Source organism: Prionailurus viverrinus, chromosome A2 (assembly GCF_022837055.1).
Source record: "Prionailurus viverrinus isolate Anna chromosome A2, UM_Priviv_1.0, whole genome shotgun sequence".
NCBI classification, from domain to species: domain Eukaryota; kingdom Metazoa; phylum Chordata; class Mammalia; order Carnivora; family Felidae; genus Prionailurus; species Prionailurus viverrinus.
The window spans coordinates 63019787-63047024 of record NC_062562.1 but is presented as its reverse complement, the minus strand read 5'-3'; the positions used below and the strand labels follow the sequence as shown (position 1 = coordinate 63047024).

General features: G+C 51.7%; 1 protein-coding gene across 9 annotated transcripts in view; it reads right to left on the bottom strand.

Moving 5' to 3' along the window:
* Window positions 1–27238, bottom strand: part of ABCA13 (ATP binding cassette subfamily A member 13) — a 395893-nt gene that overhangs the window by 268351 nt on the left and 100304 nt on the right. For all 9 annotated transcript variants that reach the window (XM_047839515.1, XM_047839521.1, XM_047839537.1 and 6 more), the window contains 7 exons: window positions 21557–21675; window positions 16355–16518; window positions 14228–14307; window positions 13401–13522; window positions 5273–5467; window positions 3095–3259; window positions 1983–2160 (listed from right to left, as the gene is read on the bottom strand). In XM_047839515.1, coding sequence (XP_047695471.1) covers window positions 1983–2160; window positions 3095–3259; window positions 5273–5467; window positions 13401–13522; window positions 14228–14307; window positions 16355–16518; window positions 21557–21675 — 1023 coding nt within the window. The remainder of the gene's footprint in view (window positions 1–1982; window positions 2161–3094; window positions 3260–5272; window positions 5468–13400; window positions 13523–14227; window positions 14308–16354; window positions 16519–21556; window positions 21676–27238) is intronic.

The following is a 27238-nucleotide window of genomic DNA, read 5'->3' as shown; positions in this document are numbered from 1 at the left end:
GATCGATGGATGGATCGATGGATAGATCGATGGATGTGTGGATGAGTGGATGGATGGATTGATGGATGGATAGATCAATGGATGGGTGGATGGGTGAGTGGATGGATGGATGGATGGACTGATGGATGGATGGGTGGGTGGATGGACTAATGGATGAATAGGTGGATGGATGGATGGATGGATGGATGGATGGATGGATAGACTGATGGATGGATGGGTGGATGGATGGATTGATGGATAGGTGGATGGATGGATGGATGGATGGATGGATGGATGGATGGATAGATGGATCAATGGATGTGTGGATGGGTGGATTGATGGGTGGATAGGTGGATGGGTGGATGGATGGATGGATGGATGGATGGAAGGAAGGAAGGAAGAAAGGAAGGAAGGAAGGATAAATGGATGAATTAATAGATTGATGGAGGAATGGATGGAAGGATGGATGATTAGATTTCATGAGCAAATAAAAAATCCTCAAGAAACCCAAGCGCAAGAAAAAAAAGAAGACATGAGAATTAGAGAAGTGGACAACAAAAATTATCAGATATTAACAACATTAATGTGTGTTTATACTGCCAAATCATGTTGTATCTGGAACTACCTGAACTATCCACTCGCTGATGAGCACACGAACACACTGTCTCTGAGTTTGCTGTGAGGTGGCTTCACACCTTACGCCTCCAGCTCCACAAAATGCCCCCTCCTCCTCCTCCCTGGTCCTGCCAGGACTCTCTCCACCCCATGCACACGGTACATAAACAGAGATTTAGATTTACATTTTTCATATTAAAGAAATATATACAAATATATAATACATAATTTGTAATATATACCATGTTTTATATATGTAAGTATATAAGATGTAATTTGTAATATAATATATTTTGTATATATATCGGGGGTGGGTGGTAGGCAGAATCCCAACATGGCCCCTGGCGTTCAGGCCCTGACTTGCGGACGGGAGCTGGGGATGACAGATGCCATCCCCTGGGTGGGTTTTCCAGGCATGGTGAAGGAATGCTGAAGCTGTAAATAAGGTCCCCAATCAGCTGACCTGGCATTTCTCAAAAAGAAGATGATCCTGGCTGAGCAATCAGGTAAACCCTTTTAAAAGGACTGGGAGCCCCAGAGTCAGACACCCCTGACACCCTGGTCCATTGGGGAGCCCCAGCTGACCAGTACCACTGAGGGGGTCCAGGCACGGAGAACAAGAGCACCATTTTGGTCCCTGCAACGTGGTGAGATCCTACAACAAGGAGAAATGTATGCGGCCACCTACAAATCTGTCTTCTGTGAGACTCAGTGGCAAAGGACTGTGGATGGATAAGCGACTTCCTTGCCCCACTTTAAGTGGATATGTTTTGGGGGTGCCTAGGTGGCTCAGTCGGTTAAGCATCGCACTTCAGCTCAGGTCACGATCTTGGAGTTCGTGAGTTCGAGCCCCACGTCGGGCTCTGTGATGACAGCTCAGAGCCTGGAGCCTGCTTCGGATTCTGTGTCTCCCTCTCTCTCTGCCCCTCCCCCGCTCACACTCTCTCTCTCTCTCTCTCAAAAACAAATAACATTTTTTTTTAAATTAAGGAAAAAAAAGAGTGGCTATGTTTTAATTAGAAAGGAAGACTAAGCGTGCCAGTACACGTGTGGGGTTCGGCGCTCCGCACCCCTGAACAAGTGATGCTTTTTTGGCCATGTGATCTTATCTCTGGATCACTATGGTCTCATCTAAGACACGGATACAAGAAGACCTGTGTCATTTCCCTGACGACACAGGGAGAGGATCAGCTGGTATGGGTGGGCGCCAGGGGCTTCCAAAGCCACAAGCCACGTCCACATGTGCAGCCTCAGTGAAAGCGGAGAGATACAGCTGAGAAGGTGGAGGGGGACCACTTTTTGCCAGTATGCGCCCACCCTCACACCGAACATTCAGCACAGAGCGGGGCTCGTGGCCAACAGGCAAACACAGATTACTGTCGCCTTACTTGAATCTTCGGGAATGTTGAATTTTTCTTTGTCCCCTCCCAGGAGCTCGTTAACTCGGGGCAAGTTAATGAACGAGTTGGAGCCGCTGAAAAACGACGCAGGCTCCTTGCAAAGCTTCTTCATCACGGACTGGAAAGAACCGAAGGCTGAACTTCTGGCCTGGCCATTCTGTGGATCCTGAGAACATGAGGCAAATAAGGTATCGTTCAACAGGGACTCCGCCTTCTGCAAGGGAGGCCTATCTCCAGCTGAACACCCAAGACGTTCACCACGCCCGAGCACGCAATCTGGGCTTCAGACTTCTCTGCCCTCCAAACACCCCGCAAAACGTGCAGTGATTTTTCTGGACTTTAACCCATTAGGAGACACAAAGGCCATGCTCACGCACACGCGCACGCATGCGCACCAGCAAATCCTGGTCCGTCCAGTGATAAATGATCAATCCATAAAAGATCGCTAAATCTGCGAATTAATGTTCTTCACGTTTGTCTACCGCCGAGATCCCCCAGACACTTGACGGCTTTCCAAACTGCCCATCAGCTGGATGAACACAGCACTGTCCTACCCGAGGCCGCTGAGGACCCTGCCATACGCCCCGCGCCGTGCACCTCTCTGTGCGCTTCCCCACGCACCTGCTCTCCCCGTGCATCCCGTCCAGGCAGACGGCGTCCAAGCAAAAGCTACCATCACCCCACTAACTTCCTGCAAGTTTGTGTTTGTATTTGCAGTACATAATCCGTACTTCGTAAGCCAATTATTTGCATGTAAATAAACATGAAGGTTTTTGAAAGCAATTAACTCTCGGGATGAAGTTAAACAAGCCTGTGGAATTTCATGTGTGCTCATACACGATGTAGGGATTTCAGACTTCACAGATTATGCGCGAACCCTTCCAACCACCATGTGGAGGGATGTGGCTCAACGAAGTCTCCGACCTCCGGTTTTTAGGGAGATGCCCAGCGTTCCTGCCAGGCTGTTGCCTCCGCAGCCACAGAAAGTACTCCCATTGCTATGTTTTGCTGCCACATGCAAACTTTAGATGCCGGAAGACAAATACAGGCCAAAGCAGCAAATCTGAATATTTCCCCGGGGACCAAAAGTGAACACACACCTGTTGAAAGTCGGGCGTGTCCAGCAAGGCAGTGATTTTATTCACACGAAGAAATTCGGGAAGGTATTCCAGAACGTGGCCGGCTTTGGCAAGCAGGTGGCTGAGCCTGGAGACCACGTCCAACAGGGAGCTGAGCACTCTGCTCGCTTCCAAAGGCATCAGAGTCTCAAAGGGAAAAGACACAACGTGAAATAACCAACATTGTACATTCTACTCTCATGAGCCTTGCGTGAGCAGTAAAAGCCTGGTTATTGGATTTTATTCTCTCTCGAACTAGGGAGACGTCTTGGCTGTGCCGAATCAACGTCCTCTTCATTGGCGTGCACCTGGTTCAGCTTTTCATCACACCCTCGATTACGCCAGCAATGCTCAAACGTAAACCAGGAAGAAATACAATCTGTTGTTAAAATTAAAATCGGGGGCCCCTTGGGGAGCTCAGTCGGTTAAACTTTCGACTTCAGCTCAGGTCATGATCTTGCAGTTTGTGGGTTCGAGCCCCAAGTCGGGCTCTGTGTTGACAGCTCAGAGCCTGGAGCCTGCTTCGGATTCTGTGTCTCCCTCTCTCTCTGCCCCTCCCCTGCTCGCTTGCGGTCTCTCTCTCTCTCTCAAAAATAAACATTAAACAAAATTTTAATTAAAATCAATTTCCAAGTATTTCTCTTTATCTTGGAGATGCCTAAAGTGGATATTTTAAGAGTGAAAATAAAACAATTCTTTTTTTTTAGGTTTTTATTTATTTATTTTTGAGAAGGAGAGAGAGCACGAGCAGAGGAGGGGCAGAGAGAGAGAGAGAGAGAGAGGGAGAGAGAGAGAATCCCAAGCAGTCTCTGCACTGTCAGCACAGAGCCCAAATGGGGCTCGAATTCATGAACTGTGAGATCATGACCTGAGCCGAAACCAAGAGTCGGACGTTTAATGGACTGAGACCCCCAGGCGCCCCCCTCCTGCCTGTGCATTTTAAATATACTTGATCTGAAAGTATTTGTTCTATGAATGTGTGTGCGTGTGTAACCTAACAATTACCCAGCAGAGGGAGGGGGACCACGAAGAAACTAGGCTGGGAAGGCAAACCCCCCCTTTTCCTGACCCCAAAGCCGTTCCCCCAGTTTGGAATCACTTTTGCCATTGTCAACACCTGTGTCACCTCTGATGAGCCCAGATGTCGGCAAATCTGTCCCTGGGGAGGAACGTGGAGCAAGGCTGGTCCCTAAGGGCACAGGCAAAGTTTCTGGAAGTGTAAGACTCAGTGGAGGACAGAAGACAAAGAACTTCTAGAAGAGGCAGAGCCCAGAAGGTGGTCAGCGGAGGTTAATGGGGGCGCCCCTGGGTTAGCTGTGCTCACCGTCTACACGGCGGGGGGGGGGGGTCACTGGAGGTTAATGGGGGCATCCTAGGTTATCGTGCCCACCATCCACATGGTGGGGGGGTCACTGAAGTTAATCGGGGTGCCCCTGGGTTAGTGGTGCTCACTATCCACACAGGGGGGTCAGTGGAGGTTAATCGGGGCACCCCTGGGTTAGTGGTGCTCACCGTCCACACAGGGGGGTCAGTGGAGGTTAATCAGGGCACCCCTGGGTTAGTGGTGCTCACCGTCCACACAGGGGGGGTCACTGGAGGTTAACCAGGGCACCCCCGGGTTAACGTGCTCACCATCCACAGTCAACCCTCTCCCTCACACACTGTCCCATCTACCATGTGCGGGAGCGTGTGGGTCAGGTAATGAGCTGCTTCCCCAAGTGACCAGGGCCTGGCAGAGATGGGCACATGACGTTCCCAGGACAGAGGCTGTGGGTCTCAGGACATAATGGGGCAGAGAAGGCCAAGGCCAAGGAGGGGTGGGAGCAGCTCCTGATTCGCGGGGGTGGCTCTCACAGCCCCAAGGATCCCCACATGGGGAAGGGCTTTTCCTTATTGGTCCTTCTGTGCTGACCACGTTGACCACCACCACCGCTGTGCCACATGTCCCGATAGGACTGACTCCAGGGGCCCCCTGGGAGGTCTCCTGGGCACCCCTTGCTTCGAGCCACCCCTCCCAGAGTCACTGCACAGGAGACACAGAGGCTGGCGGAGGCTGGCGGGGTGTGCACCTTGCTAGGCCCCCAAGGCAGCGTGGCAGGCCCCCTCTGCAGATGCAATGCCTCCCATGTCAGCCCCCCCCACCATGGTCACCCCCCTTACTTTGTAAATGAAACTCCGCAGATTCAGGTTCTGACTCATGGACACAATCAGGGAATACACTTCGGGCCCGGGCAGGGCGCACACTTCCCGCACCGCAGACGCCGACTTCCCGTCCTCGGGAAACGCCAGTAGCAGGCGAAGGGCGTCTAGATCACACCTTCCGGACAAAGCCACCGCGAGGATGCTCCAGAGAACCTGTTACAGAGAGGGAGGGTCAGAAGGGAGCATCCTCGGAGGCGCAGCCCCCAGGCATGGAGCTTTCTCAGCGAGGAGCCCCCCACAGCCCGCCCCCCACAAGGGCTGAGGATTTGCCGACAGCGCAAACCTCTGTGTGCTTTCAAGCATTCCAAACGGACATTCTCCTAAAATGTGCACATGATTCTCCGATGTTTGAAACAATCTGCCCCTTCTGTTGACGTGGGGCCACGCCATAGGACCAACCACCCTCCGCCCCTCGGGGCCCACACATGCCACCCTTGCCTCCCCGAGGCTCTGACATGGAGCCTTAATCCACACTTGCAGTCAAGCACCCTTCGCTCTTCAACTGTCGGTGTGAAAATCATTCTCTTCCGCCTCCCTTTCCACAACGAAAACCAGACGTCCAAGCTTGTGGTAAGTTTTTGAAAAGGAAAAGCATCCACATTCAGAGGAGAAGCTGAGGGCCACTCACATCATCGTCTGGCTTACGAGAGCCGCACGCCTCCGCGAGGGGCTCCGAGGCGCGACCCCGTTTGCAAACGGCTTTCAGCCGTGACCTTCACAACAGGGCAAGGTGTAAAGCCCAATTTCAAAACTGGACTTCCCATGTGTGTTTATACCACGATGCCTCCCTCCAATTGCTATGGCACATTCAGGCCAAGTGAGACCCTTGCCAGCAGAAGCCATTATTCACTTATTAGGAGCCTCAAGAGCAGGCAGACCTCATCAGACGCCTTCATACCGTGCCATAAAGAGCCCAGGAAAACCATTAAGAAATAGAAGATTGTTGGGGCACCTGGGTGGCTCAGTTGGTGAAGCATCGGACACTTGGTCTTAGCTCAGGTCATAATCTCACAGTTCATGACTTGGAAACCCATGTCGGGCTCTGCACTGATAACGTGGAGCCTACTTGGGATTCCATCTCTCCCTCCCTCTGCCCCTTCCCCACTTGCGCTCTCTCTTGCTTTCTCAAAATAAATAAATAAACTTAAAAAAAAAAAAAAAAAAAGGAAACCGAAGATTGCATCAATCAGGTTTATCAGTCAGAACAAATAGGATGTGCGTTGACGTGTACATGGGTGTTGTAAGGAATTGGCTCACATGATTGTGGAGGGGCATGTCCAAAATCCAAAGGGTGGGCCGGGAGGCTGAGGGCCCAGGGAAGAGTTGTAGCTTGGGCCTAGAGGCAGAATTCCCTCCTCCTCTGGGAACCTAAAATCTTTTCTATTACAGCCTTCAACTGATTGGACGAGGCCCACCCACACCATGGAGGTTGATCTGCCTTATTCAACGTCTACTGATGTAAATGCTAATCTCATCTAAAACATACCTTCATGGCAACCGTTAAATTGGGGTTTGACCAAATATTCCTGGGTCCTCTGGCACAAATGGCCAGATGCTCCATTTATCACTGATGTACATTTTGAATCTCTGAGATACATTGTTTTCACACCTACTTAAACAAGGTGCCCTTCTTCATAAGGGACATGTAGGATCCAGACACAACTTGAGAAAGGTTCCTTAATGCCACCATTTTCAAATGTGCTCTCATGGGGGTAGAGGGTAGCTGCCTTTATGGGAAGGGGGTTACATTCCAAGAGGAGGAACAGCTGGAGTATGGACATCCACCATTTGCCTTAATTGGGGGGTGGCCTCTCTTCCATCATTTCCACGAGCTGGGAGTCTCTATGAAGTTTTCCTTGAAAATGGGATGCACTGGAGCCCACGACTCCAGAGTGCCCCAGACTTCGGGTGAGCATCGACCAGAACCAGCCAACAACAGCCCCTCTGGGGTCTGCTCTGGAGCCTGGTCTTGGCTCCCATCTAATGTATCACCCCGTGGCCCCCAGGGAGGGTCACAATCAATGCATCTCGGAGAATTTGTCCCAGAGCAAAAATACATCTTAAAAATTGTGGAAACCTGGGGTGCCTGGGTGGCTCAGTCAGGTGAGCATCCAACTCTTGATTTCAGCTCAGGTCTTGATCTCAGGGTTGGTGGGTTTGAGTCCCGCATCAGGCTCTGTGCTGACAGTGCAGAGCCCGCTTGGGATTCTCTCTCGCTCTCTCTCTGTGCCCCTCTCTCTCTCTCTCTCCCTCTCAAAAATAAACATTAAAAAACTTGCATACGCCTCTTTAACCAAAACGTGGAGGTCCCATGCCCTGTCACAGAACGACTACACATGAGAGCTCTGCCCTGAGGCATATCTGCGTCCACTTCTCTGTGCTTTTCCAGACCTTACTCTTTATCTTTCCTGAATCTCACCAAGTCCACTTTTCCTGCTTGGAAGACACCAGAAGCAGGTGGGAGCAGGTGGGGAGTTAAACAAAAATAACACTTTTGTTGGGCTGGAAATGCCACGCCCGAGTCCTCGTCAAAGTGGAACGGGCGTCTTTCATCTGTGCTACTCAGGCTGACTGGCCAATTATCCGGGAGAGGGACGTCGGTGTGCCGATGCTCTTGCTTTACATTGGTGTGGGGGGAGGGGAGGGCCCCACGGGGGGGTGGGGGTGGCGGCGGGCAGGTCCCTGCGCTGAGAGCCCGGGGCGCCCCAGGGACGGCCTGGACTCTGCCCGGCTGACCGTTCTAGACTCAGACTTGCTGCTCTCAGCCTAATTACAACCAGAAAGGAAACACTGTCCGTGGTGCAGAAGGACTAGAAACGGGGAAAGCGAGTCCGTGGTGTCAAAGTTGTGCCGGTGGAGCCACCAGCGAGATGAGAGCAGAGGGTGGAAACTCCATGCTCCACGTACAGACAGGGGTGGCAGGGCTCAGACCTGCTCAACCGCCGATGAGCTATGAGCCACGGACAGGCATGAGCACCTGGGGGCAGCTGGGCCCTGACCCCGGCTCTCCCAGTAACTGATGTCATGGGTTATCTCTGCCCTGCTCGAACCGCAGACTGGCCCCTAGGGCAGCAGTAATGGCCCCCCTTGCCCACTGAGGCAGGGCCCAGTCCTGCTACAGGTCCGGACGGGAGACCCCGCTCCCCCTGGCTGGCTGGCTCCACTTCCAGAACATTTCCCCTCTCCAGACTCCACAGGATAATGGGTCTACCATCTACACTATTTAGGAAGTCACGGAGGAAATGAAATCTACCTGAGTTTTATTTCTTAAAGCAGATTTCAGGAATCACCACCACAGGGCAGGGTCTGTCCCTTGGATGCATTCTGACCCGTGGGCTATTTGGGAACTCTTGAAGAAAATGGCCGTGGCCACAAACCACGTGGGGAGAGTCAAATGAGCCACGTCTATACAGAATTCTTTTTTTTTTTATTTTACTTTTATATTTGTTTATTTTGGAAAGAGAGACAGAGTGCGGGCAGGGGAGGGGCAGAGAGAGAGACGCACAGAATCCGAAGCAGGATCCAGGCTCTGAGCTGTCAGCACAGAGCCCGACAGCGGGCTCGAACTCACAAACTGTGAGATCATGACCTGAGCCGAAGTCAGACGCTTAATCCACTGAGCCAGCCAGGCGCCCCAAGAATTCTTTCCTTTGGACAGCAAAGTTATGAGGTTAGGACATGCCAGGACCCCAGGTTACATGCTGCAGCTGATTTAAGAGCCCAGACAAACTGATAAACAGGTGTGGCCACCCTCCTGCATTCACGACTTGAATAAAAATACCGAGATATGCTCCTGTCCCTTGTGACGGGCAAGGCGAGATCAACAAGACACTCTGCGAAGGAAAGCCAGGATTAAAAATGCGTTGCAGTTTAGAAAAATTGACTGCAACTAGCAAGAGGCACTTGGGCAGGGATCAACGTAAATCCAGTGAAGCAGGTTTGAAAATACATGTGTGTAAGCAGCAGAGACGTGTCCCGTCAGCAGCAGAGAGTGACACTTTTGATTTTAGAGATGGTGGAATGTCTCAGGTTATGAAAAGGAGCATAAACCCAGCCTCACAACACAGAGATGGGGTCCCTTGTGGAAAATGCTGGAAACTCAGCCTCCAGGGTAAGATGCCCCACATAGCTGGTCATGTCTTCTAGGAGACACCTGGCCAAAATCCTGCACATGGGCCAGAGACCCTCAGCTCCACTCACGTTACTATTTTTTTCTCTCTGGGGTGGGAGCAGTTGCCAGAACGAGCAGATTTTTAAAAATTTTGTTTTTAATGTTTATTTCTGTGTGTGTGTGTGTGAGAGAGAGACAGAGAGACAGAGAGACAGAGAGACAGAGTCCAAGCGAGGCAGGGGCAAAAAGAGAGGAAGACACAGAATCCAAAGCAGACTCCAGGCTCTGGGCTATCAGCACAGAGCCCAACACGAAGTTCAAACCCACGAACCTCGAGATCATGACCTGGGCTGAAGTCGGACACTTAACCAACTGAGCCACCCAGGCTCCCCGCAAAAGAAGCAGATTTTGACTGGGGTCTGCTCTGGGGTAAGCAACGCCAAGAACGATCTGTTGCAGCTTTTCAGCAGACAGACTTCGTGTGTTGCAACAAAGGAGAAGAATTATATTGGCTAAATTCCCATAAGGAATCTCTGTGCTCCCAAACCGTGCCTGCCAGCTGTCAACAGTGCCCAGGGAACCAGCGTCGAGCGAGAGGTACACCGGGCCAGTTCCACTGAGGCCCAGCCTCTCTGCCTGAGGGAAAGAAAAAGTCTCAGAATGCCCTCTCTCTCCGGAGCCGCCCCAGAGACACGGGAGCTCTTGAAGTGTCCCCTCTCCACCTTCCCCGACAAGAACACCCCCAAGAGGAAGATATCTGCCAAGGACCATGGACAGCACCCATCTCCCCAGCTGTCCTCATGCGCTTGCTTCTTTTGGGTAAAAAGCAAATGGACATCGACCGTAGACAGACCCTTTGATCTCTCTCTCTCAATCTATCTGGGTCCTGACTCTGACCTCATTTCTAATTTTAAAGAATAAAAATTTGGCTGAATACAAAGAAGGAAGTGACCACTGACTCGAAGCCAACAACGCGGCATCACAGCATAAAATACATGGGAACCCCACAGGGCCGGTGGAGGGAATCCAGGCCCAGGATGGAGGCGGGCGAGGCGGACACAGGGGTCCCACACACCAAGTCTGGGATCTCGGTTTAATGGGATCTGCTGGTGTTAAAGAATGCAGCACCACAGGGGAGGGGAGCTGCCCACGGGCGCCCCCCAGCAGGCTCTTGGGAGCCAGAACTGAGGCCTGGGATCAGCGCCTCCTCTCCAGCTTCCCTGCCTCCAGCCCTGTGTCCACATCTCCAAGCTTAAGACTCTCCCACACGGCTCTTCACGGCCGGGGGTTTCTCATCATTCCCACCTGACCCCAACGCTGTCCGCTCACCCACACATGTGAACTTGCATGTGCAGCATGTGGGCCACTGCCATAGAAAGTTCTAGAACGTCCTCTCCCCTAGCACTTTGAGAAGTACACCTAGTGGAAGGGAAAATTTCAGTGAATGAATGAATGAATGAGGGTTCTTGCAGTCTGTCCAGGGCTCTCGTGCCACTGACAAATATTCCCTGCGGGCCACCCAAGACTCTGATGTCAGAAACTCGCAAACACTGAAATCAGGAGAGATGAGTCCAGGGAGCAAGACATGGAGGTTTCTGCCAAAAATACTATCTGCCTGACAGTCCAGAAAGAACCAGACCCCACAGTGCCGTCCCCTCACCAAACGTGACTTCATTACCTAGGGTCCGGAGACACGTGTGGGTCTGTGGATACTCTGAGCTAGTGAAGCATGCACCTCATGTTTGGTTGAACAGCAGAAACGCGAGCTTTCAGCACACCTCCGAGTCACCTGCCTGTCCAGCTCCTTAGGTGCGACCACGACTGTCATTGTCAGTGAGGCGGAGGAGGACACGTGAACGTAAAACCCTGCACAACCCACAACCACGTCCACGGCAAGATGGCCTTACGAGGCGGGCCCGGCACTCCCAGGATAGAGCACCAGTGACACCTGCTGGCTGCTGGCTTCGTCAGGCAGCCGCCATCCCAAAGTGCTGGGCCCAGCCCTTGTTCTCCCTACGTAGAAGTCTGTTCTCTCTGTTTTGTTGTTCATTTGCCAGAGGGGAGGCGGGTGGGGAGACGGGCGAGATGGGCAAAGGGGATGAACAGGTACAGAATAGGGAAAACAGTCAATACCACTGAGAAATACTCATCACCGTGAGCATCCATACAGTCGTCAAAGCACTACCTTATACACCTGAAGCTAACTGAATATTAAATGTCAACTACACGCCAATGGGAAAAAAAGGTGTCTAAACAGTTGAGCCCAAACCCAAGTATGGTAAGAACTTGAAAGGGACCCCGGAAGCTAGCTAACCGGTCCCTTCCCTTTACAGCATTGTTAGTCAGATACCAGAACTGATGTGGCCACTGCTCCATACCCCCCATTACAAGCTCCAGCAACGGAATTTTCCAAGACTCACCCTAAGGAACTTGGTGATACTGTCATTAGAATTTTGGGTTCCTAGCTTCTAACCTAGGTCTTTCTCACTGCAGATTAATTCTGAATGACAGGCACACCTCGGAAATACTGCGGGTTCGGTCCCAGACCACTGCCAATAAAGTGAGCATCACAATAATGGGAGTCAAATGAATTTTTCTGGCTTCCCAGGGAACAAAAAAGTTCCATTTGCTCTGCACTGTAGCCTAGTAAGTGTGCAACAGCATTAGGTCTTTAACAAGTACATTTCCTGGTGAAAAAATACTTTACTGCTTAAAAACACTAACCACCGGGGTGGCTGGGTGGCTCAGTTGGTTAAGCGTCGAACTTCGGCTCAGGTCATGATCTCATGGTTGGTGGGTTCGAGCCCCGCATTGAGCTCTGTGCTGACAGCTTGGAGCCTGGAGCTTGCTTTGGATTCTGTGTCTCCCTCTCTCTCTGCCTCTCCTCTCCTTGCTCTCTGTCTCTCTCTCACTCTACCTCTCTCTCAAAAATAAATAAACATTAAAAAAAATTTTTTTAAACTGCTAACCACCAAATAGGCTTTTGGTGAGTTGTAACCACGGATCCCAGGTCACCGTAACAAATGCAATAATAGTGAACACATTTGAAACATCGTGAGAATTACCAAAATGCAATAGAGACATGAAGTGAGCAAACACTGCTGGAAAACTGTCACCGACAGACTCCCGGGACGCAGGGGTGCCACAAACCCAGAATGTATATAACTGGCAATGTCTGCCACACGCAGGAAGATGAGGCGTGCCCGTGATGGAGCCACCTGTCCGGGCTTGCCTTTGGATCCTGGTTATAGAATCAACATGAAAGTGAATGTCTATCGGGGCCCAGCTAATTGTCAACAGAAACATTCCCTGGAGAGCCATCTTCATGGTTACTGCTTCTAGAAGGTTCTTAGAACAGGAAGTAAACCTCCAGCTGGAAATGCCTGAAAGGGCATCTCAGAAAACTGCCACCAAAGGCTCCTGTGACCCCAGCCATGGGCGACACTCTTCCCACCTCTGTGCACGAGCTGCACCCAGCATCAGCCAGCGCACGGCCCTCCCTGTACCCCCTGTGCACGCTGACCCTGCATCCCAGCCACCCGGGATGGGACACAGCTCATTACCCAGCTGCTTGCACCGATAAGCCAAGCCCTCCACACGCAGTCAGCACAGAAAGTTATTCTCAACTTAAAGGCAAGCACAGCTGATGTTTAGAATTTTCTACGTGTTTGTTTTTGTACATTTTTAAGAATGTGCAACCCCTACTTAACCAAGCAGGGCTGCCCTGGGGGGTCGTGCATCAAGGTTGGGAGCAACTGGATTGAATACCATCACCAATTTTAGCCTTTCTGACCTCAAGAAGGCAACGTTGTAGAAGTAAAGACCCCAAGGCTTTGACATCGCCAGTGATGCTCTTTGGCGCCCAGCTTGGCCTCTTACCCCTTCCCGCCTCCAGTCAGCCCTTTGGCGCAGTGGCCCACCCCCTCCCGAGGGATAGTGGCCGGCTCGGTGGGCAGAGACACAGGGGCACCGCACCTGCGAATGGGAGATGCTGGCTTCTAGAACAGTGTGGATGGTCTCGTTTGAGATATGGATGGAAGATTGGAGCTCCCTGGTGAGCTTGGAGACGTTCCGCATCACATCTTTGACTCTGACATCTGAAAAATAATCAAAGGGAAGGGAATTCTATAACGATAAATGTTTGGGCTGTTGCTAACTGTGAAAACGAGAATCGATAACTAGACCGCAGTGAGGATTGTCCAGCTCATGATAAACACTAGACAAAGTCACGTCCTCCGGAGCCCGGATCATTCACACTGGAGGCAAGGCAAACCCAAGGCAAACCCAAGGTCTCTCCCCACTCACATGACTCCTCTCTCTAAGACTTGTATATTTTAGGGTCTACTCCAGAAAGATGTTTTTCTTAGGGGACAGTGACAGTGCCTGCAGGAAACTCTGTCCACATATTTACTTATCCCGCTTTTTTTAACAAGAGAAGGATCGCATGAGGATTTTTCCAAAACTCACCACATGGGCCATGCTGCTGTTTCGCAGGTGTTATGAATTATACAGACTAAACAGACAGAAAACAGACTTACAGACACCGAATGGCTTGTCCAGGGAGGCAGGGCCGGGGAGAAACCCAGACCACGGGAGTTTCTCATCCTTCCCGCTCCCGGTTTTGGTCCCTAGGATTTTAGGACTTTGACTTTCCTTCTTGACCCCAAATATGTCAGAGAAGCCAAGCTCTGAATTATTTCCCACATACAGTAACTTCCCCTTTGTAGGTTGTATCTTAGGAACATATTTGTGTGAGAAAACACAATCTTTAAGGATGCGAACTTGGAGGCACCCCATCTTACCTTCGGTCACTGTGAAATTCCTGAAGAAGGCCATCACGGGATTCCCTGACAACCAAGTCTCCTCGAGGCTTTGGGCCAACCTAAAATGGCACAAAATTAAAGCTAATTTAGACAAAATAAAGCCCGGAAACAACAGTGAATAACACTGCTCCTGTTCCCAGGAGAGGAGTTGGATCGCATCACTTTTCCACAAGCTTCCTCAGATAATCAGACACAGCGCATCCCCTGACGCTCTCCGAGTGTGAATGCCTGACACCATCGTGGCTCCGGGAACGTCCCCTCGGGGCCCCTGCCAGGCGAGAGGAGTCAGGGGGATAAGGGTGTGCCACGAATGACTCTGCATTGATGGAAACAACAGACAGGATAGATCACGGAATGCGTAGGAAGCTGGGACCCCAAGGAGTCAGGTGAACATCATTCTTTCTGAGTCATTTGCAGGATACAAAGTGTCCGAGCTCCTCCTCCAGGGGCACAGACGTAGAGGACGCAGAACAAGGCTAATCCAATAGGAAAGCAGTTTCAGGAATCAGTGACTGCCCTTACAAAACGTATTCACTTATTTATTTACTTAAATTTATTTTTCTTTTTAGAGAGAGAGCATGAGCTGGGGAGAGGGGCAGAGAAAGAGGGAGACAGAGAATCCCAAGCAGGCTCCAGGCTCAGTGCAGAGTCCAACGCGGGGCTCAAACTCATGAACCGTGAGACCATGACCTGAGCCGAGATCAAGAGTTGGATGCTCAACCACTGAACCACCTGGGTGGCCCTTATAAAACGCATTTGATACCATATTGTAATCTCTAACGTTTGATCTAGAATCTCGATCATCAATAAAGTTAGCCTTTGAGCTAATGCCGCTCTTATATTTCACCACTGAAAACATAACGTTATGGGGGCACCTGACTGGCTCAGTCGGTGGAGTGCACAACTCTCGATCTTGGGGTCAGGAGTTGAAGCCCCACGTTGGGTGTAGACATGACTTAATTAAAAATTAATAATAGGGGCTCCAGGGTGGTTCAGTGAGTTGACCATCCAACTCTTGATTTTGGCTCAGGTCATGATCCCAGGGGTCATAGGATTGAGCCACATGTTGGGCTCGTCTCAGCATGGAGCCTGCCTGAGTTTCCCTCTCTCCTCTCTCTCTGCCCCACACTCACTCACACTGTCTGTCTCTCTCTCTCTCTCTCTCTCTCTCTCAAATAATAATAATAATAATTAATTAAAAACTTAAAAGTCATGAATGGGGCACCTGGGTGGCTCAGTCGATCAAGCATCCAACCTCAGCTCAGGTCATGATCTCGTGGTTCGTGGGTTCGAGCCTCACGTCAGGCTCTGTGCTAATAACTCAGAGCCTGGAGCCTGCCTGAGTTTCTCTCTCTCCTCTCTCTCTGCCCCTCCCCTGCTTGCTCTCTCTCTCTCTCTCTCTCTCTCTTTCTGTCTCTCAAAAATAAATAAACATTAAAAAAATGTTTTTAGGGGCGCCTGGGTGGCGCAGTCGGTTAAGCGTCCGACTTCAGCCAGGTCACGATCTCGCGGTCCGTGAGTTCAAGCCCCGCGTCAGGCTCTGGGCTGATGGCTCAGAGCCTGGAGCCTGTTTCCGATTCTGTGTCTCCCTCTCTCTCTGCCCCTCCCCCGTTCATGCTCTGTCTCTCTCTGTCCCAAAAATAAATAAAAAACGTTGAAAAAAAATTTTTTTTTAAATGTTTTTAGCTTAAAGCCATGGAAAACTTTGATGTATTAATATGCATATTCATAGTATGTGGTACACATTATTGTCTGAGATTCATAACTTAGAAACTCAAGACATCTTTTTCTTTTGAGGGGGGTAAAAAGAGAGAGAGAGCAGGTGTGGGGCAGAGAGAGAGAGAGAGGGGACAGAATCTTAACCAGGCTCCACGTTCAGCACAGAGCCTGACTCAGGGCTCAATCCCATGACTCTGGGGTCAGACCTGAGCCAAAATCAAGAGGTGGACGCTCAACCGATCGAGCCACCCAGCCGCCCCTTGAGGTCCTGAGACATCTTTATGAAAGAAACCGTGGGGAAGGCGGGGGAAGGTGGGGGAAGGCGGGGGAAGGCAGGGGAAGGCGGGGGAAAGCACGGGGAAGGCACGGGGCTGAGCTCGCACATACGTGTGCACGCGCTGTCGGGCCAAGTCCAGCACCGGCTCGCATTCACAGTCCTGGTCAGTGGCGTGTTCCAGGCTAGCCTTGAAGTTCACCAGGGTGCTGGAAAGATTCCTGCTAAGACTTTCACAGTCCAGCTGGAGGGGTGAGGACCATGTCTCTTCTATTTCCTAGAAAACAGCAAGGATGTGGTTAGAAACACACACACTTGTTGGTAAGGGCTCCCGTCCAGTTCCCGGATCAACGTGGGCTTCCCCCCGCCCCCCCACCCCACCCCGGGTACGGCGTGTGATTATTTCCTGGGCCTCGGGAGATGCAGCACCAGACACAGGGCACGTGCGAGCATGTCTGCTGGCTCCCTCGCACTGCCATCAGTGGCTGGGCCACAGGGGACCATCTCTGTGCCCTCCTCTGCCACCGGCCCTCCAGGCAAGGGGCATGTCCTCCCCGGCCTAACAGGGTGTGAGCACAGCCCAGCTGGTGACCTGGCACTTGGCCTCCTGGAGTCTGTTCCTGGTTTGAAAACTGACACTTTGCACAATTCCCAGCCACAAAACCGACCACTGAGAAGAAACCGTATGTGGTCGTCCATCCATCAAGTGGGTAAAAGCTGGGTCTGCCCTGTCCTGAAGTCCGCAGCGCAGCCCGAAAGTGCCCGATCTTCCCCTCGGCGAGGGAGGTGCTCCCAGGACTCCCAGGGGCTCGATGGAATCCCCTGATCTAGACCCTGACTCCAGGAGTCCTTGGTCATCTCAGCGTCTTCTTACGAACGTTAACCAGCTTCACAAGAGACCATTTCATAAAAAAGGCTTTTAAAATAATCCCTATAAATCGGTAAAAACGCAAAACTTCTTTCCTATGTAACAGTTTGTGACGGACACGGGAGAGCTGCACGTGCGTAAGTACGCGTTAAGACACACAGGCTGGTCCGTACCTTCCCCCCACACAGAAATCCCACCACGTGTCAGTCGATCACAGCGCCAGCACCGTGTTCGCGTTCTTATATTGTATTTACATCCCGCGACCCTTCCTGATGGTGGAAGCTTGGCCCCAGGTTATGCAATTGCAGGAAGAAAGGACCAGAGGTAAGCGACACTTACATGAGATTTCTGCTGACCACAGCTTCCACACGTTTCCCTCACACCCACCTTAGCTGCTCTCACAAAGGAAACCACGGATCACTCAGGTGACCGGAGAGCGCGAAGAAACACGCGTTCCAGGGAGAGTTACATGTGAAGAGTACTGTGTGCGGAGGCAGAGGGACCTGCGCCCAGGAGTCGCTTGGCGCAGCCGTGAGGATCTGCCTGGGGGCCCGAGACTTGGCAAGGCAGTGGGGAGCACTCCCACGTGTGCACACACACGGCACTGTGGAGCACCCCCACACTTGGCACCAAGGAGCACCTATGCAGCCCCGGGAGCTCTCACACACATGACACTGTGGAGCACCCTCACACTTGGCACCAGGGAGCACCTACGCAGCCCCGGGAGCACTCTCGCACTTGGCACCGGGGAGCACTCACACATAGGGCATAGGGGAGCACGCACACGCCGGGCACCTGGGAGCACCTACACAGCCCTGGGGAGCACTCACACATGGCACTGTGGAGCACCCTCACACTTGGCACCAGGGAACACTCACACACCGGGCACCTGGGAGCATCTACACAGCCTTGGGGAGCACTCTTGCACTTGGCACCAAGGAGCACTCACACAGGGCACACACAGAGGAGCACTCACACACTCAGACCTGGGAGCACTCACTCACTCAGCATTGGGAAGCAATCACACACAGGGCACCAGGGAGCACTTACACTCAACATCTGGGAGCACTCACACACATGGACTGGGAGCACTCACAAAGAACACTGGGGAGCACACACACAGGGCACCAGGGAGCACTCACACACAGGACACCAGGGAACAATCCCAGACATGGAACCGGGGAGCACTCCCACACATAACACTGGGAGCACTCATACACCATCAGAGCACCCAGATCCACACCACCACCACCACCACCAGCAGCACAGCACCTGGGACCTGCATCCCGGGGGAGCCGACCCAGCCAGCAGACCACCACACACCCGGCACCTCTTCACTAACTCGCCCAGGATCATGGCTCCCTTTCCCAGTTCACGTTTTCCCCATCAATCTGGGAATGAAGCTAGAACAGAAATCTTATAGAACGGTTCAATCATTCACCCATTCAGAAAACCCCTCCTGAGCACCAGCCCAGAGTGGTGAACACAGGACACAAATCCCCTGCCTCCCAGAGGCTTGCATCCTGGGGAGGAACCCAGAGGACAGACAGCCATCGAGCAGAGCATCTGCAAGGTGGATGGACATCCAGACCCCATCTCAATATCCCCCTCCTCCGTGGAGGCCCCTCTTCCCAGCACACAGGTCACAGATGCATCCAGGTCAGAACTATGGGTACAACTCACTTCTGAGAACGTGGGCTGAAGAAAATCCGCTGCACAGGGCTGCCTTCCCTTTTACAAAAGAATCCTTAGTTCATACTTTGTAATTTTATGCACATGAAACGTAATGCTACTCATCTACAATATTCCTGTTCTGGATTTTATTCTTAAATTTAACAACGCAATAATTTTGATATATAGGGGGTTGCAGAGAAAGGAAAGTGCACGCCCCTCCCCAGCAGCAAGGACACTGGAAGGAAAGTTCTGGCTTCCTTCATCACAGACACCCCACACTCCACGCAGGAAGTGTCGGGGACAAAAGCTGAGGCTGACATTCGCGAGGCTGTGCTTTGGGGACAGGCTAAGGCGACCAAGCACAAGAGCCAGACTCTAGCTAAAGAGGTCTGTAATCCCACAGTTGCTGGTCAGCGAGGTGAACTCCGTCTGTTGTGCAGAGGCAATGATGCCCAGGGGGGTTCCAAAGGGCTAGATCTGGGGAGAGGGCAGGAAGCCCCCTATCCAAGCTGGATCCCAGCCACATTCTCCATGTCAGGACTCACTGGGCGCTTGCGTCATAGTTTAATGTAAATTCTGATCCCCCTGACTGCTGTTTTCCACCACTGAGGGGCATGAGCGAAAGAAGGCGTGGGGCCGCACCCCCAACCCTGGCCTCATCGACTTGGCCAGGGCTCTCACGTCCCCTGGCCCCGAGGCGATTCTGTGTTAGAATGTTCCATTCCATCAGATGCCTGGATGCTAAAAATAGCTCCATACCTTTCCCTCACCTCTGCCGGGCACAGGGCACTTCACACCCCAGCCGGAGAGCATTTCTAATTCTAAAAGCCTCAGGCTCTTGAAAACCTTGATCTGTCCTCGAGGCTTTGGCATCCTGAGATAAGCAAAATTCTGTTTTTGTCACAAAAGACAGGAACGTCGGCTCTCTATCAAAACGGACCTCGCCGTTTCCAGCCAGAACCATGGACAATCCTGATAACTGGAACTAGAAACCCGATCCTTGAGGCAGCTTTGAATGCTGGCGGTTCTGGCCTTGTTCTATGATTGCAAACTTCACTCGGCACTCAAAAATCGGCTGTCGGGTTTTTTTGTTATGGATCCACATTTAATATGGGACAAAGACCTGCAGGAGGCGCATATAAGATGTGGAGGGTCTAAATAAATCAACGGGCCGCCAAGGCGTCATCTCTGCAGAAGCCCCCTGGCTTCCCAAACACGTCACCCCTCCTCGAGCCTGACGCAGGGCCCGGGACTCTTGCTCCTCAGCGAGGGAGGCCTTCCACGTCGTCACCAGGTTTGGGGCTTAGCCTCACTTCCTCCAGCCTGTCCAGAGCACCCCTCTCTCTACTCGGGGTGATGATCCAGCTTCCACTGGACATATGTTAAAGCAGCGTCACTGGAGAACGCAAGTGATAAATGGCGTCCAGGATGAGCACTTGAAGGAAAGAAGTTTCCGGTCCTGGCATGTTCTCCAGGAGTCAAAACCCACGACGGGCTCGTAAATGTTTAATAACTGGCTCCCTGGGTAAAAAGATCTTATTCGTAGAATTTGCCAATTTCCGTGGTGTACATGGTGTCACCATGGGCTAGCTCAAGCCACCAGCACGACATCCCTGAACCCAGAATTGGGAAGAGGTGGGGGCGCCTGGGTGGCTCAGTCGAATGTCCCACTTCAGCTCAGGTCACGATCTCACGGTTCATGGGTTCGAGCTGTAAGGGTTAAATTGTACTGTAGGGCTAACGCTTAGCTTGAAAGATAACAACTTTGTTCTGACACAGAAGGTCAAAAGATAACAACCTTGCTTTTACTCTTGTAAATCATACTTCATACTCTTGTGAATCAGGCTTTACCAATGAAGGAAACAAAAGCTCAAAAAAGAGCATCAGAGACAAGGTCAAGGAGATCCACTGGTTGCAACTTAGCGGCAGAAAGTCTAAAATGATCACCTCATTCGATAACTGTTTCTGTCGATAACTGTTTCTGACTTATCTGGCAACTGTTTCTAACTCATCTGGGAACTGTTTATCTGTTCTGTTCCCAGATAATGATAAAACGATGTGATCGGCTTTAAAAACTCTGTACCCCGGCTGTTCGGGGCCACACTCTTATCAAGAGTGTTGGTCCCGATCAGTTGGCCTTGCTTCTCATTGTAATAAACTTTGTTGCAACTGTCACTGGTGCCCGTAGCATTCTGTTTCAGGAGTCGCGTGGATGCAACAGAGCCCCGCGTCGGGCTCTGTGCTAACGGCTCGGAGCCTGGAGCTGCTTCGGATTCGGTGGCTCCCTCTCTCTCTGCCCCTCCCCCACTCATATTCTGTCGTTCTCTCTCAAAAGTAAAATAAACATTAAAAAAAATTTGTTTAAAGAACTGAGAAGAGGTGGACAGCAGCCCCCTCCGGTGGGGCACCTCCACCAGTCGGACACAGCCCACATGGGCAGTCTCCAGGAGAACAGACTCAACAGCACGCTAACATCGTTAGGAATTGAGGAACCTCTGTTTTTCACATAACTTATTCTAACACACGTTCACAGAATTTGGTCAGTAACGAGTTGCTGTTCAAGAGCCAGTGTGCAGACTTGTGGGACGGGGACGGCCCGCGCTCACGGGTGCACGGGCTCGCCCCAGCACAGCCCTGGCAGAAGCCGAGGGGAGGGGAGGGGTGGGGTGGGAAGGGGAGGAGAGGGCTCACCCCACGGCCTAGCGCCCGACGCAACCTCGCAGGGCCAATCGGGATGAACGTGAAATTCCGGGACATGTGGCAGAGGACAAACCTGGTAATGGCCGTGAGCCAAGGCAGCCGCTTGTAGCGCGGGTGAAAGGACACGCCATGCCCCACCTCGCTGGCAGCTCAGAGCAGCACACATGATGTCCTTCGTCAGGGAAGGGTTTTCTGCCAGAGGAAACACACAGCCACATCATGAGGGCACGATCCTCTCCCCAGACAGCTGCTCCCACCGAGCCATCTCTGAAAGACTCAAATTGATCACAAGTTCATCCACATTTCTTAAATCTTCGAAATGAGGGGCACCTGGGTGGCTCAGTCGGTTAAGCGTCCGACTTCGGTTCAGGTCATGATCTCGAGGTCTGTGAGTTCCAGCCCCGAGTCGGGCTCTGTGCTGACAGCCCGGAGCCTGGAGCCTGCTTCGGAATCTGTGTCTCCCTCTCTCTCTGCCCCTCCCCCACTTGCGCTCTCTCTCTCTCTCTCTCTCTCTCAAAAATAAAAATTAAAAAAAAATTTTAATAAAGACTAAAAATCTCCCATAAGGTACCTGGGTGGCTCAGGTGGTTGAGTGTCAAAAACTCTTGCTTTGGTTTCAGATCATAATCCCAGAGTCATGGGATCGAGCATGGAGCCTGCTTGAGACCCTCTCTCTCCCCCTTCCCTTCTCGTGCTCTCTTTCTCCCTCTCTCTCTCTCTCTCTCTTGAAAATAAAAATAAAAATAAATTAAAAAATTAAAAATCTCCCTAAGTACCCACACCTCCAAAGCCTGCAACCTTGCATATACTAAAAGCATAAGATAAACTTTGTAATTCTCTGGAACATCCTTCCTGATGATGATTTGTTGATGAACTCTCCATGTAACAAAGAACATACCCGACTTGCACCAAATGTTCCTTCCCGGGAGCACGCTCCTCTCTGTGAAGACAGTGTATCCTGGGCAGCTGACCTCACGTGGGCTCGAACTAAACTCCTTCCTTTTTTTTACAATTTCTAAAAGATTTGCTCATGTTGCGTCGACAGTAAGAATCTGCCCAAAGGCTGGTGCAGCATCCACAGCCTTCTGCAGCCACGGCCGCCTCTGTCCCCCTCATCCCTGGTGCTCCTACCTGCTTCCCAAAGCCACCTGCACCTCCTGCAGGGTGAATCATGCCTCCTGACCCTGCCCGTGAGAGTTCCTGCCTCAGGAGTCCTTGACCCCCTCTGAGTCCCCTCTGAGTCCCCAGCTGTGCATGTTCCTGGCTTGCACACGTCCCGCTCACGCACGTCCCGCTCTGTGCACATCCCTGTTCGCGCACGTCCCTGGTTCCTGCAGGTCTAGTTTCCGGCACATCCGCTCACGCACGTCCCCGCCTCAGGCACGCCCCCGCCTGCACACGCTGCAGAGAACCTAGCAGGACCTTTGAATGTCTTGTCTCAGGTCATTGCCGGCCCCCAGCACACACCTGTGCGCCTAGTAGATGTCTGGTAAATATGGTCACCTTGCTCATTATGCAAAATAAAATAGCTCATTATGCAAAATAAAATACGTTGTCAGGAGTAGCAAAATCTTTTCTATTTTCTTAAGTTAGGCAAAAAATTCGGTCCTACTTCTTACATTATGACGTTGTTTGTCAAAAGCAGTTTTTAAAAAAGCTGCTTTGAACTATGGTTGACCCTTAAGCAACAGCGGTTTGAACTGCACGGGTCCATCCACTTGCACACGCATTTTTTACAGGACAGCACTACAAATGTATTTTCTCTTCCTTAGCATTTTCTTAATAACATTTTCTTCTCTCTTAGCTTAGTTTACTGCAAGAATACAACGTATAAGGGGCTGCCCGTCTGGCTCAGTCAGTAGATCGTGGGACTCTTGATCTCAGGGTTGTGAGGTCAAGCCCCATGCTGGACGCTGGACGTAGAGAGTACTTAAATAAATACACTGTAAAAAGAATACAATGTATGATACACAGAACATACAAAACACATGTTAATTGACCTTTTATGTTAAAGCTATTGGTCAAAGGTAGGCTATTAGTAGTTAATTTTGCGGGGAAATCAATAATTATATGTGGATTTTCGACAACATGAGGAGTGGATGTCCACCCCTCATCATTCAAGGGCCAACTCCATATATAATGCAGTCCACATAGAATACACGCAGTCTTGGGGAGCCTGGGGGGCTCAGTCGGTTGAGCATCCGACTTCGACTCAGGACATGATCTCGCAGTTTGTGAGTTTGAGCCTTGGGTCAGTCTCTGTGCTGACAGCTTACAGCCTGGAACCTGCTTCAATTCTGTTTCTCCCTCTCTCTGCCCATCCCCCACTCAAAATCTCCCCCTCCTCTCTCTCAAAAATAAACATTAAAAAAAATGTTTAATTAAAAATAGAAGAATATACCCAGCCTTGCTTTTACAAGCAACCACATGAATGCCTTGTCTGTTTCTATTTTCTCATTGATCTCGCTATTTCAGATTTTGAAAAGAGATCTCCCTATTGTACAAAACGTAAACGATGTCTCTTAAGCAATCCCTCACTAAAATACAGAACAAAAGGGGTACAGCACCATTAAACACGACAGCATCTATCTCTGAAGATAAGTGGCCCCTCTGCTTTGGAGAAGACATAACAGCATGTTCAGGGGTTATGTTATCCAGACCTAGGAGGGCATCGAATGCTCCAGGAAAGAACTCACTGCCTGTGTGGGACTTTAGGCAAGGACTATGTCCTGCGTTTCCTGCTATAAAATGACAAAGTGCGATGGGGCGCCTGGGTGGCGCAGTCGGTTAAGCGTCCGACTTCAGCCAGGTCACGATCTCCTGGTCTGGGAGTTCGAGCCCCGCGTCGGGCTCTGGGCTGATGGCTCAGAGCCTGGAGCCTGTTTCCGATTCTGTGTGTCCCTCTCTCTCTGCCCCTCCCCCGTTCATGCTCTGTCTCTCTCTGTCCCAAAAATAAATAAAAACGTTGAAAAAAAAATTAAAAAAAAAAAAATGACAAAGTGCGAGAGGTGAGGACGGAGGCCTGGCATTTCTGGAAGGTGCAGGTTGGGGATGACAGGCTGGGCTGTCACATCTGCCTGCACCCACCCCTGCATCCGACATCGGCCGGCAGTGTGCTCTCCAAGGCACTGCTGTCTGGGCCTCTCCCACCAAGCTTGCAGCCCAGTCTTACTAGCCCTCCGATCGCTGCTGTAGGCCTGGCCCTTCTGATGGCTCCTGTGGCTAATCCCAGCTCTTGCACACTTTGGAAGACCCTGCTCTGGCTTTGCATTCCCGCCCCCCTTTTCTGGACCTCTCCCCTCTGCTCCTCTGGGTCCCACAGGTTCCTCGGCAGGAGAGAGGCCCTGACTTCCTCACTCCCAGGCCCTGGGCAGCCCCCCTGACTCTCCTGGGCCCCAGTCTGCCAATTTGGGAAACCGAAGATCAAAGAAGACAACTTACTCCCCCTAAGGTCTATGAGCCCATCAGGCCACATGCCCTGTCCTCATGCAGACGCTTCTAACAGACTTCGAGTATGAGATCCAGAGGACAAAAATGACGGCCTTCCTCGTGGTGACCCTGAACGTAATTCTCTGACATGCAAATAACTACTGTATTTTCAGTAGTAACAGGACCTGATCCGAGTGTGACTCCCTTGTGTGATGGAAAAGGAGCCATGTGCCCATTGTGGCCCCCCACCTGCCACCCCAAATCCTCACTGGCTGGTGCACATCCCCGGTCCCCGCCTGTCACTGCCCTCCTACTCCATACATGGAGCGACAGTTCAGTAAGGAAAAAATGGGAGCGACAGTCTGAATGGGACTCAGGCATGCCAGAGTTTTCTCGAAACATAAAAATTCAAAATTAATTCTGTCGCTAATGTAATTTCAGGCATGCTGTATTAATCTGGCAGCTACAAAGCAGAAGGACAAAATCAATATAAATCTAGCTGCTAATGAACGTTCAGTTCACTTAAAAGCCATCACGCTGGCTGACTGAGAAATGTCAGAATAATGACATGTCTGCAGGTGGCTGGGCACAACGTCAGGGAAGCCTTCGGACTGCAGAAGAAAACGGGATTTGCGTTTTACCTGGGCATGCTTCCCCGTGCCAAAGACATCTGGTGCCCGTCCTAAGGCGTACCTGGGTATCTAATGCCTCATATTCAACAAAATTGCCGATATTTGCAACATCTCTAATTGGGAGGAGAGATTTTCTTTAAAAAGAAGAACAAAGGGGCACCTGGGTGGCTCAGTCGGTTGAACATCCGACTTCGGCTCAGGTCATGATCTTGTGGTTCACGAGTTCGAGCCCCGCATCAGGCCCTGACAGCTCAGAGCCTGGAGTCTGCTTCGGATTCTGTGTCTCCCTCTCTCTCTCTGCCCCTCCCCCACTCACGCTCTCTCTCTCTCTCTCTCTCTCTCAAAAAAAATAAGTAAACATTAACAAAAATTTAGAAAAAAAAGAATTAAAGCACATGACACCTGGGTTTCTTTGACATCTACCCACCAGATGTCTCACTACCTCCTCCCCAACACACACATACATTCCTTTTCCATGTTTCTTAGGGTAAACGATGCCTGCGTGGGTCCCAAAATTACCGTTTTTCATCCTCAACTTGCCCTGTAAGGGGTGGCCTCGCACGAGTCAACACCCACAGCAGGCAAGGCCCAATGTGGCAACCCGTGTCCCCAGCCTGCTCTATTTACGCCACCTAAGTGAGCTTTGAATTGGGCCTGGTTCCCACTCTCTGGAAGGCTTGCTCCGCTGGCACCTGCTGAGCTGGACTCAGACTCGGCCCGTTCGATCTGAAGCGCCCGCCCCCACCGTGTGCCCCACTCGGCCTGATTCCACTTCCGTGGGGGTGGAGTTGGGGTCTGTGCTGTTCTCGGGGACAGCGACACCCAGCCTGGTGTGACATCGCGTGATGAACACCGGCTGCCGCCTTGCTGCGGAGACAGAGCTGCAGAGGGCGGGGCTGGGCCCTGTCTCCTGGACTGTCCCGCACCCGCTGCCCCACCCCCCCGGCCTTACCGCCCCGAGGAGGGCCGTGTGGCCCCGTTCAGGAGCCGCCATGGGATGCTGGTGACGTGTGTGCACGTGACAAATTCCTGGAGCAGCACGGATCCAGCCCCTGGGCTCAGGAGCGCTGTGACATGCACCGCCCACGTACCTCGCGAAGTCTGGGAGAACCTGGTGCCTTTGTTCCCACAACGTCCGCGCAGGGATTTCACAACAGTAGGGGATCGTAAGACCCAAGCGAATTCATTTACAAGATAAATACCGAGCTGCGCAGGACTATAGCCACCGTGCTGAGCATCGCGGAGGCGGAACCGAATGAGCACCGGGTCCTGCTCCCAGGGACCTAACACACGGCTGCAGGAAGGGGGGCTTCTAGGGCATCAGCGCGGGGGGGCTAGAGTACCCTGGGAATTCAGGGGGCATCTTCCGTGCCAGGCACTGGATGGGCACCGAGGGTGAAGACGTGGTTGCTGCCTTCAAGGAACATCGCCTCTGGCAGAGGGAGGCATAGGAATGAGGGCACAGACATTGCACGTGACCGAGGTCTGCTGGGCGTCGCTGCCAGCCGAGAGGGAGGCCGTGCTTCTGGCTGGGGGCCACAGTTCAGCCAGAGTTTGATCTTTTTTTTTTTTTTTTTTTTTGAGAGAGAGAGAGAGCGAGCCACAGAATCTGAAGCAGGCTCCAGGCTCCCAGCTGTCAGCACAGAATCTGACCTGGGGCTCAAACCCCACAAGCCGTGAGATCATGACCTGAG